General features: G+C 41.6%; 1 protein-coding gene across 3 annotated transcripts in view; it reads right to left on the bottom strand.

Moving 5' to 3' along the window:
* The window catches only part of ERC2 (ELKS/RAB6-interacting/CAST family member 2), a 991,464-nt gene that overhangs the window by 385,807 nt on the left and 588,204 nt on the right, over positions 1-17,453 (bottom strand). For all 3 annotated transcript variants that reach the window (XR_008615821.1, XM_024123747.2, XM_024123746.2), the window contains exon 13: positions 15,879-16,039. Coding sequence is in view for 2 of the 3 variants with exons in the window: in XM_024123747.2 (XP_023979515.1) it covers positions 15,879-16,039 (161 nt within the window). In the remaining variant the exon portion in view is untranslated. The remainder of the gene's footprint in view (positions 1-15,878; positions 16,040-17,453) is intronic.

Raw genomic sequence — 17,453 nt, 5'->3', positions numbered from 1 at the left:
CTAAGATCAGGAACAAGACAAGGATGTCCACTCTCGCCACTCTTATTCAACATAGTTTTGGAAGTCCTAGCCACAGCAATCAGAGAAGAAAAAGAAAGGAAAGGAATACAAATTGGAAAAGAAGAAGTAAAACTGTCACTGTTTGCTGATGACATGATACTATACGTAGAAAATCCTAAAGATGTCACCATAAAACTACTAGAACTAATCAATGAATTTGGTAAGGTTGCAAGATAGGTAATTAATGCACAGAAATCTCTGGCATCCCTACACACCAACAACGAAAAACCAGAGAGAGAAATTAAGGAAACACTCCTATTTACTGTTGCAACAAAAAGAATAAAATACCTAGGAACAAACCTGCCTAAGGAGGCAAAAGACTTGTACTCAGAAAACTATAAAACACTGATGAAAGAAATCAAAGATGACATAAAGAGATGGAGACATATACCATGTTCTTGGATTGGAAGAATCAATATTGTGAAAATGACTATACTACCCAAAGCAATCTACAAATTCAATGCAATCCCTATCAAACTACCAACGGCATTCTTCACAGAATTGGAACAAAAAATCTTACAATTCATATGGAAACACAAAAGACCCTGAATAACCAAAGCAATCTTCAGAAAGAAAAACAGAGTTGGAGGAATCAGGCTCCCCGACTTCAAACTATACCACAAAGTTACAGTAATCAAGACAATGTGGTACTGGCACAAAAACAGAAATACAGATCAACGGTACAGGATAGAATGCCCAGAGATAAACCCATGCACCTATGGGCACCTAATTTACAACAAAGGAGGCAAGAACAAACAATGGAGAAGAGACAGCCTCTTCAATAAGTGGTGCTGGGAAAACTGGATAGCTACATGTAAAAGAATGAAATTAGAACACTCCCTAACACCATACACAAAAATAAACTCCAAATGGATTACAGACCTAGATGGAAGGCCAGACACTATAAAACTCTTAGAGGAAAACATAGGCAGAACACTCTATGACATAAATCACAGCAAGATCCTTTTTGACCCACCTCCTAGAGAAATGGAAATAAAAACAAAAATAAACAAATGGGACCTAATGAAACTTCAAAGCTTTTGCACAGCAAAGGAAACCATAAACAAGACGAAAAGACAACCCTCAGAATGGGAGAAAATATTTGCAAACGAAGCAACTGACAAAAAATATACAAGCAGCTCATGCAGATCAATAAAACAAACAACCCAATCCAAAAATGGGCAGAAGACCTAAAGAGACATTTCTCCAAAGAAGATAAACAGATTGCCAACAAACACATGAAAGTGTTCTCAACATCACTAATCATTAGAGAAATTCAAATCAAAACTACAATGAGGTATCATCTCACATCGGTCAGAATGGCCATCATCAAAAAATCTACAAGCAATAAATCCTGGAGATGGTGTGGAGAAAATGGAACCCTCCTGCACTATTGGTGGGAATGTAAATTGATACACTCACTATGGAAAACAGTATGGAAGGTCCTTAAAAATAGAACTACCATATGACCCAGCAATCCTACTACTGGGCATATACCCTGAGAAAACCATAATTCAAAAAGAGACATGTACCACAATGTTCACTGTAGCACTGTTTACAATAGCTAGGACATGGAACCAACCTAAATGTCCGTTGACAGATGAATGGATAAAGAAGATGTGGCACATATATACAATGGAATATTACTCAGCCATAAAAGGAAACTAAATTGAGTTATTTGTAGTGAGGTGGATGGACCAAGAGTCTGTCATACAGAGTGAAGTCAGAAACACAAAAACAAATACTGTACGCTGCATGGGCAGGCGGACGCGCAACCACTGCGCCACCAGGGAAGCCCTAAAAAAATTTTTTAAATGGTACTGGGCTTCCCTGGTGGCGCAGTGGTTAAAAATCCGCCTGCCAATTCAGGGGACACGGGTTCGAGCCCTGGTCCAGGAAGATCCCACATGCCACGGAGCAACTAAGCCCGTGTGCCACATCTACTGAGCCTGCACTGTAGAGCCCACAACTACTAAGCCCACGTGCCACTGAAGCCCGCACACCTAGAGCCCGTGCTCCAAAACAAAGAGAAGCCTCCCGTGCACCGCAACGAAGAGTAGCCCCCACTCTCCGCAACTAGAGAAAGCCCACGCACAGCAACAAAGACCCAATGCAGCCAAAAATAAAATAAAATAAAAATAAATTAAGTAAGAAACAATGGTACTGATGAACCTAGTTGCAGGGCAGGAATAAAGAGGCAGACATAGAAAATGGACTTGAGGACATGGGGTGGGAGGGGGAAGCTGGGGCGAAGTGAGAGTAGCATCAACATATATACACTAACGAATGTAAAATAGTTGGCTGGTGGGAAGCAGCAGCATAGCACAGGGAGATCAGCTCGGTGCTTTGAGATGACCTAGAGGGGTGGGATAGGGAGGACTGGAGGGAAGCTCAAGAGGAAGGCTTTAATGCCATACAAGTGTTCAGTGATGATCACTGCTCTTTATATGCCCCCTTCCTCTGGGGGAAGACAGTCTGAATCACTGAAATATCTGCATAGTTGAGTAATAAAAATAAAGATGTATTGCTTTCAAGTCTTAGAGTGACATGAAGTAGTCTTAACTGAATATTTTTTAGTTTAATTATTTGAACCAGTTGATTGTACTAACTAGATGTAATTATCGTAAGTATTTATGATTAGCATATTGATTTTTGTTAAGTACTTCTAAGTTATTGAGGGTGCTTAAAAAATACTGAAGAAACTTTTTAGGACATGATTCTTCCTTTAACTTTATTTATATGATTCTCATAGCAAAGATATTTTAGAAAGTAAAACTAGCCCCAACTCCTATCTTAAATTATCATCGTTTTTGACTATTAATCTAAATTAGGCTAAATTTCATACACAGATTGATAATTTTTCATTTTATATGCATATTAGATGATAAGATGCTATTTTCATGAGTATATTTCTCTTCACAAACTACCTAATTATTATTGGCTTGATATGGATTCTTTCAAACCTTATAAAAATTTGAAATGTAATTTATGTTTGAGCTTTTAAAAGTGTATCTTATTTAAGCAAGTTGCTGGCATCCTTACCAGCCTTTCCCTATATAATTATAATGCATTTGATGCCACTGAACAGTAATAACATAAAGAACAGGACCCACAGTCTAGACTATGTTGAGTTTTAATTAAACTTTTTCAGTCATAACCTGATAAGAATCAGGCTGGGTCTAGAAGTTAGACTGCGGGGCTGTATTAATTTCATGAGCCAATGTTAATGTTTACTGCCAGCCTGCATAGCAATGCCAATTTGCAGCCGTGATTGTGTATGTGACTTTTGGTAACTACTGTTTATATGTAAAGCAGCTCAGATGTTATGGAAGTGGCTCATGGTTATTTGGACAAGCAGGGTAAGTAAATTTAAGTTACATTTGAAAAAGTGCAATTAAGGAAATCCGAGAGCAGAATGCTCTTTCCAGGAAAAAAGTGAAGTGCTTATAGAATATCCTAGCATGACAACTGTTTTGATCATACAGAGAATTTTGACAAGGTTCATACAGTGGGAATTTTTTAATTCGCGGTTTGCTACTTTGTGTCGATTTAAAACTTCAAGGAAGGATGGAAGGGAGGCTCAAGAGGGAAGGGACATGGGGACATGTGTGTGCATACGGCTGATTCGCTTTGTTGTGCAGCAGAAACTAACACAGTATTGTGAAGCAATTATACTCCAATAAAGATTTAAAAAAAAAAAAAAAGAAAAAGTATCCACAGGGAAGTTTTGGAGCTATTTAGGAAACCGTTGTTCCAGAAACATAAGATTACAGGCAACGCCCGAACATGAGAGTAGATTACAGAAAGTTCATTTTGAAATCAGTTGCATAGAACTAAAGAGTCTATGTCCCCAAAGAAAATGTCCTTGAATTACAGACAATTATCTAGGCTACCTACTAAAGACTAAAGATGGATGACACTGTTAAATAGTGGGAAGGCTCCCTTCTAAGATTTATGAATCTACCTGGTCTAGGGCTGCCTGCCTCCAGAGGGCAGAAGGCCTATGTGCAGGGCATGGGCCAGTTTAAAACTCTACTAGTGCCACTAACATTGGCTCAAGGCTCATAGTATTCCAGGAAGGAGGTGGGCTGCTGGTCCAAGGTGAGAAACTGTAAATGTATGCAGGCTAGGAGTAGACCAGCACTTCTCAACCAAGGGTGATTTTGCCTTCAAAGAGGACTTCTGGAAATATCTGGAGACATTTTTGATTGTCACAAGTGGAGAAGGGGGATTGCTCCTGGCACCTAGTAGGTAAAGGCCAGGGATGCTACTAAACATAGGACAGCTCCCGCAAAAAAGAATTTACCAGCCTAGTGTCAGTAGCGTTGCTGTTGAGAACCCCTGGACTAGAGCAATACTTGCCACAACAATTCCCTCACAGCCCCTCTGCATAGAGGCATGAAAGTGTTCAGGGGAGCAGAACACAGAGCTGGCAGGAAGAAGGGAAAGAGAGGGGCGCCTATCTCTACCACTCCTATAGCCAATCTAAACCCAGTCCTGTAAATTCAGCTCCCTACGGGTCTCTTGAAATCTTCCACTTCTCTCCATCTCCACTGCCACCATCCTAGGACAAGCTCTCCCTACCCGAAAGACCGCAGCAGCTTCCTAAGTACTATGCCCACATCCAAATCTATTCTCCACACAAAAGCATCGGTATGGTGTGGTGGTCAAGCATGTGGCCAGACTACTTGACAACGCTGAGAGGTTCAAATCCCACTTTTGCTACGTGACCTTGGGCTAGTTATTTAAACTCTTTGTGCCTCTGTTTCCTCAAAAGTAAAACGAGGATGACAACAGTACTTATCTTAGAGGATGTTGTGAAGATATTGTTTATATTTTCAAAGCTCTTCAAAAGTTTCTGGCACATGGAAAGTATACTGCAATTGCTTTTTATTATTTTCAAATCATAATCTGATCATGTTACTTCACCCCAATGGGTTCCTGTTCTTAGGATAAGTACCAACTATCTGACCATGGCCCCTAAGGTCCTGGGTAGTCTGGCCTCTGCCATCCCTCTAACCTCAGTCAATCCTGCTTTCCCCCTTTGTCTCTGTGCTTCAGCCACACAGGCCTCCTATGAGTTAATGGAGGGAATGTTTCTCCCTTCTGCCACAGGGCCTTTGCACAGGCAGTCTCCTCCTCTAGAATGTACTCCCCAACCTGACTCCACTCACCAACCCTGGCTCTTCATTTAATGAACTCTCATCCAACACATCATGGCTTATCTTCAAGGAGCCCTTCTACTACCTTTAGGATGCTCTCATGGCTCCACAGACCTTTCCTTTTTTGCACACTTATCTCAGCTGTAATTCTACATTCAGATTTCTAATCCTATAATTGGACATCAGATTGTTCATTCATTCTCTCAATAAATAACTGACTTCCTGGATGATTTGTTTTATGAATAAGTCAGTGACTGAACAGGCGATTGGATCAATGAGTAGGCGTGCTGAGCTTGCACCTCAGTCTGAAGTGCTGCATTAGAGCAGTTGCTGATCAAAGATGCAATGCCTTTAGCTTTATGGGAACCCCAAGTGCCCTGAGCTTGGATCTAAGGATGTTACCCGTGGCCTGGAGGCAGCTGCCTTGTGCTCTAGCCCAGGACGTCTAGAATGCTCTCTTTCCTCCCATCTCAAGAAATTTTTCCTTGTTCAGTCAAACCAACTTCCCTAAGCCTAAAGAATAAGGGAGGAATAATTTTTCCTTGTATATGGCGGGAGCAGGGGGCTATTTTCATTAGTCCTAAGACTGAGGCTGACTCTGGGAACATCAGCTTCACATCTTTCTGGGGTCAGGGCAGCAGCAGTCATTCATGTTCAAAGGTCATTTGAAAAGCAACCATTTTTTAAAAAAATCACAGAATGACAGTTTTGTTTTAGTGTTTTGACTGTAGCATCAAGCAATCTGCTTCTTTTTCCAAAATTACTTACTATGGGAAATGTAAACATTTTTTAACAATGCTTTCTCAAGTCATCCTAACAAATCTCACACACGTGACCACAGCCCCATGGCCTTCCCCACTGTACTGGTCTGGGTTTGGCCGGAAACAGAATTCACCACAGATGAGTCCAATGAGGAGAGTTCAGTGAAAGGACTACAGAGGAGAGGTGGGCAGGGTTAATAAAACAAACGCGTTGAGGCACCCAGAAACTGGCAACAAGGGGTGGCTATTACTGCACCTCGGGCTGAAGGGACAAAGGAAACATGAGTCAATCCCAGTCCCAGTGGGAACCATGGATGGGGCACTATTACGAGGAGCTACAGTCATAGAGAGAAGTCCCTACTGCCACAGATGTGGCCCCAGTGCAAGCAGGGAACAGGGAGGAAATTCTCTAGCCTTTTTCTCTTCCCACCCTCCCATCTTCTGCAGTGCCTCCTATAGGCCCTGCACCCAACCAGAAGTCAGCCAGCAAAGGAACCCCAGCAATGCACTGTACAGGGAGCAGCTTCCCAGGGCACAGTCTCCCCTCCCAAAGAATGGAAGGGAGAGAAGAGAATAACCACTTTGCGTACCCAATCCCATACTGCCTTAGAATAAAACCTTAGAAATGCATTGAAGGGAAAGTTTTACAAGAAAACATCCAGAGATGGAGCCAGGAAAAGAAAGAAGCACCAAGCTCAGGGCTCATAAAGTGAACACACAGACACCATTTTCAAAACAGAACAGAAAGACAATTTAACTTTTATCATAACTGTGCCGGCACTAGCTGCAGTGTACTCTGCAAATCTCTTCAACTAAGCGAAGGGTTGGGTGTGAGTAAAACAGATTCTCACAGAAGTTGGCCAAAGCCTCCTGCAGGTTCAAATTAAGATCCCAGGGATATTGGCTTAACCCAAAGATCAAGTCAAACACTGCATTTCAATTTTCGCAATCCCTTGGTTCCCAAATTCCGTGACTGGAAAATAAAAGATTTTGGCAGTTCTTGACTGGCGGCTTGGCTTCAGGCTATAGTTCTCAATTGCTTTGCTCCTGAAGAACTGAGTGGCCTCCCCTCTACATCTCATTCTCTACGCAAGACTGCCAGAGCTGGCCCTTTCTCCGCCACCAAACATGCATGTGTCTGTCTCCTCCCCACCCACCCCCGCCTCTCTCCCTCCCTCTCTCTCTCTCTCTCTCTCTCTCTCTCTCACACACACACACACACACACACACACACACACACACTCTTCTTCCCAGGTGCTCAGTCTGCCTCCTGCCCAACAGTCAAAATGAGAATCTAGCAAGACAACCATTATGTTGAGAAAATAAAGAAAATACTTTGACCCTTCTCACTTTATAGGGCACCAGAACAGGGGTAGGAAAGGGAGAGGAAAAAGGAAGAAGAGGAGAGAGAACATGAGGGAAAGGAAAGGAAAGGAGGAAGAGAGAAAAAAGAAGAAAGAGGAGATTGGGTGGAAGAGAAGGCAGGGATGGATAAGGTAGGGGAAAGGAGGAAGAGGTAGCTAGCAAGAGTCAAATTTTCATCACCATTCATTCATTCCTTTATCAAACTTTTATTAAGTACGTTCCAGGGACCAAGAACATCCAAAGCCCTCCCCACTTCCATGCTATGCCTTGTCCTGTAAGTCTTCAGTGACTTGGAGCCTTTTGTTATGATGCCCTCTGTCACTGAGGCTGCAGATCTTGATGTTTCCCCTCTACATCCTCAGGGTTGAGGCTTCCCCTGATAACAGCTACAGTATATTTTACCTTCACAAAGAAGATACTACAGGGAGGCAGAGAAACCCGACAAGTTGGGATTTTCCCTGAGTCCTGCCCTTCGCAGTTCTGGCAGACAGCTGGCATCTGGGCCACAGTCTATTTCCCATTGATGCCCCTGCTCTGGAATACATTCTCCCACGTATGGTCCTCATTTTTCTTCTATCCTTTTTTCTCTAAATGACCATTGCAAGAAGTGGCTCCTAGGAAAAGACTTAACTACCTAGTGGGCTGTGATGGAAAAAAGAACAAATGGAAAGGAGGGACAAAGGTAGAAAGTAAAAGGGGCATCAATTTATAGGGCTGGCTGGAGGACTGGCCAATTTCATACCCTTAATTTATAATTTATAGTTGGACAAACTGAGGACCAGAGAGATCCAAAGGAACCTGCTCTTGGATTGAAAGGAGGACCACAACTGCCCCCTTTGACTTGCCATACTTTAGGAGGTTGGAAGGCCCGTACGTTTCTCTTTCCCTTTTTTAATGGTTGACCTTCCTAGCCCCCATGGAGCCGCTGCTGTGAAGATGGAGATAACATGAAGTATGGTGCTTGGAATAATTTAGACTCTACAATTCATAAGCATTTAGATTATTTAACTGCCGATTATGATTATTTAAGCTGAAAGATTATACACTCTAGCTCAGAAAATGTTTGTATTTCCATTAAAAACCACCAGGCCAAGGGACCCATTTGACTGACAGTTTTCACTATTAAACTTATATATGCAGTGCATGTTTTTGGCCAGAAGACAGTGTCTCCCCTTGCCTTGTTTTAAGATAAGGAAGCTGAGTTCAAAGGCCTCCTCCAACTAGCTCTCTTCCTGCCCCTTCCCTCCCATCATCACCCCAGCCTGCTGTCCTGCTTCCCCAATGCGAGTTGGAAGAAGCACCTGTTTGCCAACTGCCTTCTATTTAATCAAAACTGGTCCCACCATTACAAGACTTAAAATTCTTACAACAACATCCTGAGTTTTTCACTAGGAGACAGTGTGATGCAATCTGTCAGTGGTTAAAATCATAGAATGTAGTGTCAAAAAGACTTTGAGTTCCAGGCGTCTGAGCCTCAGTTTCTGCATCTACACAGTGGAGGTAATAATACTCCCCATCTCACAGGAGGTGATGTACTCAGCCCCTGCCTGACATGTAATAAGCACCTAAGAGTTGTTCACCGGTAATATTAATCCCATTGGCCAAAGTCTGCATGCAGTAAATAGTACATATGCCTGGGCTAGTTTAATTCTCTGAAGACATTTTAATCAAAGATAGTACAATCCTTAGGGCAGGGAGAGTGAAGGGTTCTTGATTCTACCTGACATGAAATTTAACCACTGATTCTTTCTCTGTAATAGTTTGTGAGACACATCTTTGCTTGGCTCATATATTTCACATCTGAAGAGTTTTATGAAAAATAAATGCAATGTACAAAAGTACAGGGAAATTCGGTTGTGGTCCTATTAGAGAGGACAGTGTCTTAAACCAAGCAGTCATTTTCGGCTTTTGGCAAAAGTTCCTACATTCAAATAGAGTTCCTTAAGAGAAGAAACAAAGAAGATTCCAGCATCTCCTAAATATTATTCATGTTCCAGATCACTTATTTAGTAGAGTCACTGGTAGAGTCCCACATTGAAAGGAATTGTGGAGATCATCCGTCTGTCCCCTCCCTGGGGACGGGAATTCTCTCTATAGCACCCAGAGGAGGTGATATCCCCCTCCCCCCAGGATTTGCTGAAATACCTCAGGAACAACCTCAAAAGGCTATAGAATTCTGACTGGTACGAAGCACTCAAGGAAGGCCTTCCTCCTCGTAAAGGATGACGGTGCTCTAGCACAATCATCTGAGGCAGCATAAATCAAGTCCATTTCTTTCCTCTCACGTCACCCCTTTAATAGCTGAAGGGAGAATCTGCCTCTTGGTCTTCTCTAGACTAACACCCCTCATCAGCTATCCCAACCATGATGAGATTTTTCAGGTATTTCCAAACCTGTTCACTCATCACATGACTCTCCCATAGTTTACCAACACTGCTACCCAGAAATGAACTCAGATATATACCGGACATGCATGCATACAAGTAAATATCTGTTAGGAATACTATCTTTAAAAGTATAGTCGCAACGTTATTTTTAAATGCTCAGTGAGATAACATACCAGTTGACACTTTCTTTTCATACTTCGTTTATTTCAGCAAAGACTGCTAGTTGCCCCCAATACCCCACCACCCATTCCTTCCTTGGGTTCCCTAAGTGTTAGCTGGACATAGAGCCACCCAGCTACAGTCTGCATTTCCTGCCTTCTTGCATCTAAGTGTGCCCATGTGACAAACAATTTCTGTTCACTTAGAACAGTGCTTAGATCGGTGCCTAAGGCATAGAACAGTCCTTGCAAGCAATGAATGCTCAACAGCTATTTATCGAATAAACTGTTAAATGACTCAGATGTTAGTGGATGGTATGTGCAACTTAAAAGGGCAGGGAGGTTCCCTTCTCCTTTCTCCTGTCTGCTTTCTGGAATGTGGATGGAACAGTTGGAGCTGAGGCAAAAACCTTGTATCATGAGATAGACACCTCTCATGTATAGAGAATAGCAAAGCTTCAAGGCAGGAGTGTGGGTCCCTGGTGACTATGCAGCTACTTGTATGAGCTTCTGGAATGTGGGGTTTTCTGTTGCTCGCATTGAAGCTAATTAGACCATTCCACTATTCTAAAGTTATTTTCTTTGTAGTTAAGTTTTGCTTACCCGCTTTATGTACAGCAAGACTTTTCTCTTCCGCTAAAGGCCCTAAGCCACCAACTTCAGGGTTACAAGAGAGAAACAGAAATTTTGAGTGGTAAGCTACTGTCCATCACGTGACTGCCTGCAGCTCAGACCACGATTGCTGTTTAATGAGCAGTTCTTCTCTCTGCCACCCATCCTCAATCACTGCGGGTAACTTAGAAAGCTGAGACAAGCCTCAGTAGTGTTTTCACTGACTCAATTTACTTTTAGAATTTAGCAGGAGGTAAATAAGGACAGACAGACTGGGACATTTTAGGACACATTAACATAGTATTTAATATATATTTTAAATTGTGCATGCCAAGGTTTTTCTAAACAAGCCATTCATTGATTAGAGAAGGAATTGCACTGTAGCCCCCTCCCTATAAAAAACTGTTGAAAGCATGAGGTCAATTGGAATTTGAAGATGGGATCAGTGTATGCTAATTATAGTCAGTTTACCTAACATATTAATATGTCACACATTATACATATATGACTTTTACAGCTTATAAATCACTTTCTCGTAAATGCATAATTTCATTCAATCTCCATAACATCTCTTGCAACTGAGTTTATCAATTTTAAGTAACAGTTGCCCTCAAAACTCCTCTCCCAGGCTCCATTTATCCTGTCCAAATTACCAGGCACTTAGGATTCCTTCCTAAAGAAATGTGATTTGTCTTTTCTCATGTTGGCATGAAGTAAAGAATAAATTGATTTTATCATTTTCTGCACCATGCCTCTCCTTTGAAGGGTACTTACCTAATGAGTGGCTCTCTCAAAAGAGATCCTAGATCAAAGAGGCCAACAGGATAATGCCTTGGAATAAGCCGGGGTCTTACCTCACTGTAAACTTCCTAAAATAGCCCAGTGTATACAAAGGCTTTTGAGGCTACCTAGAGAAGATGTCTAAAATGCAACAATACCCAGTAAATTAAGATGGATATCACAATGTCATCAGATGAGATAAAGTGCAGAGGTCCCCTTAAAATCTTTACATAAGTATGAGAAATCACCTCAAAAAGTCTAAAACACGCACTTCAAATTACGTAACTTTTAACCAGCTCTCAAAACCCTTATTCATTCAGTGTTTAATACTGAATGGAACATATCAGTTAGCCTGCCTGTCTGCCTGTTAAATTACTATGCTAGTTTAAATCGTCTGAGCAAATGCACACAGATAGATTTTAAGTACGGTATCTCATGGCCTTCGATTCCTTTTAGCTACAGATATCAAATTCACCTGCCACAAATTAAATAATTGAGCTTTGGTTACTGGAATGTAAGCTCATTAACCGGCATTAATAAAACCAAACATATAGAATGATGTTCTTAATATTATTTTGATAAAATCCCTTTAAGTAGAAGCAAGTGTAACAAAGACGAACCGTTATGAAATGTTTTAGGAAGAGGTTTTAGATTTTTTTAAAGTAAAAGCATAATCTTATACACAAGGGAAGGAGAATATTATGTTCTCCTATGAAAATGTATGGTTGGGAACTGTTAGCTCCTTCCGGTGTGGGAATAATGACTGGCAGTTAGAATACAAAGCAACGAAGATCAAACTGGAAAAGGGCATACTGGGGGGAAGAATGCTACACAAGACAGAGTCAAAGGCTCTCCTTTGGGCTCAGCTCCTAAAAGGGTTCTCAGACTACAGGGAGTGACAGGGCATGTCCCCTTTTACCCCAAATAACCATGACGGTCCTTACCTATGGAAGCAGATTTCTAAGCGGGATTCCAAACTTCTTTGGTTCCACAAGAAGCTACTTTATTCATCTACCTATTCATTTATTTACTTATTTATTGTTCATTCATTTCTTTCACTCATTTTACTAAAATGCAAGCTTGATAAGGGCAGACATTTTTGTTTTTCCACCTAGAACAGTACCTACCACATAGTTGGTGCTCAAGGAATATTTATAAATTTTTCAACTAATTCATCCTTTCATTCCTCAAATGCAGGATTTATAAAATATGGAAGTACAATCTAATTTTGTTAAAAAATAGAGAACATTTGTAAAGGTATATACCAAAATGCTACCAGCATCCATCTCTGCATGGTAGGATCAAGGTGGTTTTGTTTTTAAGTTTTGCTTCTCTGTTTCTTTTCCTAAAATGTACACTTTTACCCAAACAAATATCTAAAAGGCTGGCTGTCCTGTGGATGGGGCTCAGGTGAAATCTATGTAGCTCTGAAACAAAAACCAAGACAAGCGGGAAGATTCCATGGAAAGCCATTTCAGTTCCATCTAAGGACAAATGAGCTACCTGCACGAGCCGTGGAACATGAACCACCACCTTATGAGCCCGTGACTTCCAAAGGAAGTGGTCTTCACCAGGGCCTGGTGAATTCCTTATTAGTCATTATGTGGACAGGAGTCTGGCTTACGTAGGCTGGAAGGTTGGACCCAGCTGCTTTCCAATACTAAAACTCGGTGCCATTTGATTTTGCAACGGATTTAACAGACACCACCTCTTGTTTCAAAATCCCCTTTTATGTTTCAAAGCACTTTTACATATGCTGGTTTACATAATTTCAGTTCAGTATTTGAAAAAAAAATCCTGTCCCTATAACAATTCTATAGAGTAGGCAGGGCAAGTATTATTACCTCCACGTTACCAAAGAAAAATGTGAGGCAACCAGAGAGTGATCTCCTTTAACGTTATGGTTGAGTTACAAGACCACATCTTCTTTCTCTTGACTCAAGGCCCCGTCCCTCTTTCCTCTAACACCACAGAGCCTCTCCCTTGCTACCAGGGTTGGGAAACTGGGTAGACTTGTCTAAGGCCTAAAGGCATTGCCTGCACAATGCCTGTCAGTTGAAGGAAAACCAACAGTGCCTGGCACAGAGTGACAGCAGATACAGTGATACATCCAGCTGACTGCTCCCACTAGCTTACACTGACTTGGTTAATGCCAAGTAACCAATATGTCAACTCAGCTTAAAAATCAAGATTGACCAAACCATTTGGTTGACTTGAACAGCTGAAGAGGCTGATAAAGCTAACCGGGGTTCTCAGTCAATGTAATTGCCCTGCACCTGTGTCCCCATAGTCCTGGGAAGAAGCCCACTGGTAAGTGGGGCTTCCAGGCCAGTTAAATAGTGAATGAGGTCCATATTGGGCTCAATGAAGCAGGGCTTTGTTACTTTTACCAAAGGGATTAATAGGAATTTCGTATTTATTTTGCAGTGGCAGCAGATTAATAAGCACTTGGGCAATAATGTGGCAATTCACCAAAAGAGGTCTTAGTTAGGTGCTATCTGAAATCATGAAATTAAGTAGGAAAACATACACGTGGAAAAAGTTTATATGTTTTAGAAAAATAAACCCAAATTTTAGATAAATGATACTCTTCACAAAGTATATTAAACAAATGACATATTTTCATTGGCTGATAGCACCATTTACACACATATATCATTTTCTGTGTGCCAAGCCCCGCTCTGAGTGCCTCTCCTCACAACCACCCCACGAAAGTCATCACAGGAGGAAACTGGAGGGTCAGCGATGTTAAGGTCATTTTCTCCCAAGTCACACAGACACCACGTGGAAGCAACAGGATTTCAACCCAGCTCTGACGACTCCCAAACCAGCATGCTTCACCATTACTTGTTCTCTCACAACGCTGAAAGTATATGCTCTTTTTATAAACAGGAAATAATGCAAGTTTCCTTATAATGGCATAATAAATCACTCCAGGAGCTGTAGAGTTAACTTGGGAACAGCTGCAGAACAACCAGAGAAACGAGGCTGAACTTGACACATAACAACACACAAGGAGGCAGAAGCTGGATAAGTGAAAGAGAAAGAATCAAGGCTGACGGAATCAATGTACTGGTATTATTAATAAATTATTGATCACATCGATAATGTCACAAATGCTTGAAATACTTTTCTTCCTAAGTACATAAAATCCAATCTCCAGCATTCAATCTATTCATTGCTTCAGCAATCAATTACTGAGCACCTACCATATGCAGGCACTGTTCTAGGCAGCATAATTACTGCAGTGACTCAAACAGACAAAAGTTCTGGACTTGGTGGAGGTGACATAAGCTCCATGAGAAAATGAGGTAGTAGAAAGGGAGCCTGATTAGATTTTGGTTTTAATCCTGGCCAGATGTCCTTAAGCAAATTACTTGAAATCTCGTTGAGTCTCAGTTCCCTCACCCCTAAACTGAGGATAATAAAATCTGTTTTTATTATATCATCTTTTATTAGGAAAAATGAGAGTTTATAAGTGGAAATAAAACTACTTATTCTTTGGTCTTGGAGAAACTGAGGTAGTTGATGAGGAATAAAAGTTTTGTCCTCGTTATTAAATCCTTCAAAATATTTCATTCCATATTTTCCATGATCTAAGCTTCCTGGGTTTAATGTTAACCATGTGTAAGACTTGCAGGGTCAGGATAAGGTTATTCTTCCATACCTAGCCACCAATTTCAAAGTCTATGTTACAGGCTTAAGATGCCATGATTCTGTACATTTCCCCTTACTGTGGAAGGAGGTTGGATTTAAATTATATTTTAGTGATTATTTCATTTTAAAACTTACAGAGGGAGATGCTGCTTCTTGCCTATTTTTTCAGAATCAGATCCACAGCAATTGATTACCTCTAAAATCTTTGAGTAATTACCTTTACTATGTTCTTCCATGGTGATATTGTTTCATTGTAAGAATGAAATAAAAGCTAGGTGAAGACAGGTGTGTCACAGGTCTACAGGAACAACCACTGCCCGACAAGCAGCCGTACCTTATTGATTAAATCAAAGACATTTGTTCCAGTCTCCCCCAGACCTTAGCTACCCAAGGAGACAGGGTGGCAGGGGGATTTCCAAGCCTGTTTTTAGCGGCCCAGCAAATCAGAGTCCTGCTTTCTAAACAAAGAGGTGCCAACCTTAAGACTCTGTGAACGCCAACAGAAGCCAGGCATTGTACACAAGTGAAAAGAATATAATTAGCAAAGTTATAGTCACAATTAGGAAATACCTCCTCAGAAAAGTTCCCACTTAACTCTGAGCAGGACTTATATTACCATTGTGCTTAACAAGGCCTCTGCCCCTTGGCCAACTCAGACCTTTCCGACAGATCTATTAGTGCCGTCCACAAAACACACAGACACAAAACCCAATGTTGGATTTTTTTTTTTTTGAATAACAGATGTGAGACATGTGCAAATTGGGACATGGAAGCTATAATTCAAAAAAATAAGAAGCGTAGTCATGGAAATAACTAGTCAAGTGTTAGCTAAATTATTATTTCTCCAAGCTTTCTTCCTCTTCTCTAGGCTTTCCTTTCTCATCCCTAAAGAGAAGTTAGAAAAGAGAGAGTAGGAAAGCAAAAATGGGTACTCACTTCATCTCCAGGATCTCCTCCAGCTGTTTTCTCCTCTCTATCCGGAGGTTGGCCAAGTGTGCTTCTTTTTCAGCCAGAGACTGCTGTGTGGAGGCAAGGCGAGCCTTGGTGGCATCCAGTTCCTGTCTGGTCTTCTCCAGTGCATTCATCAGTTCCTCTATCTGTAAAGCACATGGAACGCAGTGTGTTATTTCTCCTCCATTCAAGCACAAGGTACTTCGTGCTAGCCTATGTTCTGACAATAGACACAAAGGAATCAAAGCCATCCTTGAACTGGGCATTGTATCTTGGCATCCACTCTTTCTTTGTCACTAGTTAAAAATAAATATTTCAAACACAAGAAATGTCCAAATTTCTCAAGGTCCTCATTCAATTGGATTATCCACTAACTTTTATAGAAACTATTTAATATATTTATTAGAAGTGGAGGGTGAGTGGCTTGACCCAATTTCAACCTGTTTGGCAAAAATCTCAGATACTGCCTCACTTCAGTTGGCTGAAGGCAACAGTCAAAATGCATTTTGCCCGGCACAATATACTTCTGTGTGTAGGCCCCAGAGTATTCTGACAGGAAGTTATTCTATGTGTTTCAAATTCATTCATGTTTTAACCTATCAAAGCCTTGTTTGGCAAAAGCGATTTGGTGTCCAAAGGGCCTCAGGGGCCCCCCTCTCACCTCACCTCCCTGTTTCACATTCAGGAAGCAAGATTTGGCCAAAGGTAAACAGAATTCCAGCCACAAAAGGTTCAAGTTTGGTTTGCCCCTGAAGTTTGAGAGGGTTCTAAACTTGAAATAAATGACATGTAACTTTTATAGGGTGCTAATACACCATAGAAATAAGCCAGACTATCAAATATCCAGGGTTTTCAGCCAGGTCCCAGAAAATTGGACCAGGGAGCCCCAGGGCAAGGCCTTATCCTCCCCAAACCACTGGAGGCTTTTAAAAGCCAACACACAACAATGAGGGCTGATGTTTATGGTTTTGTTCCAGAGACTTCTGTGGAGCAAGCTGGTGAAATGCCATCTCTTGCACAGATGCATGCTGCATCCACCCTGCTGATTTAAAACCATGGTTTCAGGAAGTTTCTAGGTTCCAGGGTTGACGTTTGGGTCAACCCCTTCCAGCTGAACTTGGCAGAATGGGATCATCTATCACCAAAGTCAACAGAACGTCCTTCAAAACTTGTCAATGATATGTTAAGTTCCAATTCATAAAGACTTTCTACACAATTTCTGCAGTTTTACATGGAATGTATTCAGAACAAGCATTATAGTTCACATCCAAGGTAAATTACAGGATTTTAAGATTCAGAAAACCCTCCATTTTGCCCTGATAGAAGGAGGAAACTTGACGGCCATGTAATGTAAATAAAAGCCAAAACCAAAAACAGTTTAAAAAGCAAGGGACGGGCTTCCCTGGTGGCGCAGTGGTTGCGCGTCCGCCTGCCGATGCAGGGGAACCGGGTTCGCGCCCCGGTCTGGGAGGATCCCGCATGCCGCGGAGCGGCTGGGCCCGTGAGCCATGGCCGCTGAGCCTGCGCGTCCGGAGCCTGTGCTCCGCAACGGGAGAGGCC

Source organism: Physeter macrocephalus, chromosome 18, assembly GCF_002837175.3.
Source record: "Physeter macrocephalus isolate SW-GA chromosome 18, ASM283717v5, whole genome shotgun sequence".
In the NCBI taxonomy this organism is placed as follows: Eukaryota; Metazoa; Chordata; class Mammalia; order Artiodactyla; family Physeteridae; genus Physeter; species Physeter macrocephalus.
The sequence above is the reverse complement of the archived record's forward strand: the minus strand, read 5'-3'. Positions and strand labels throughout refer to the sequence as shown.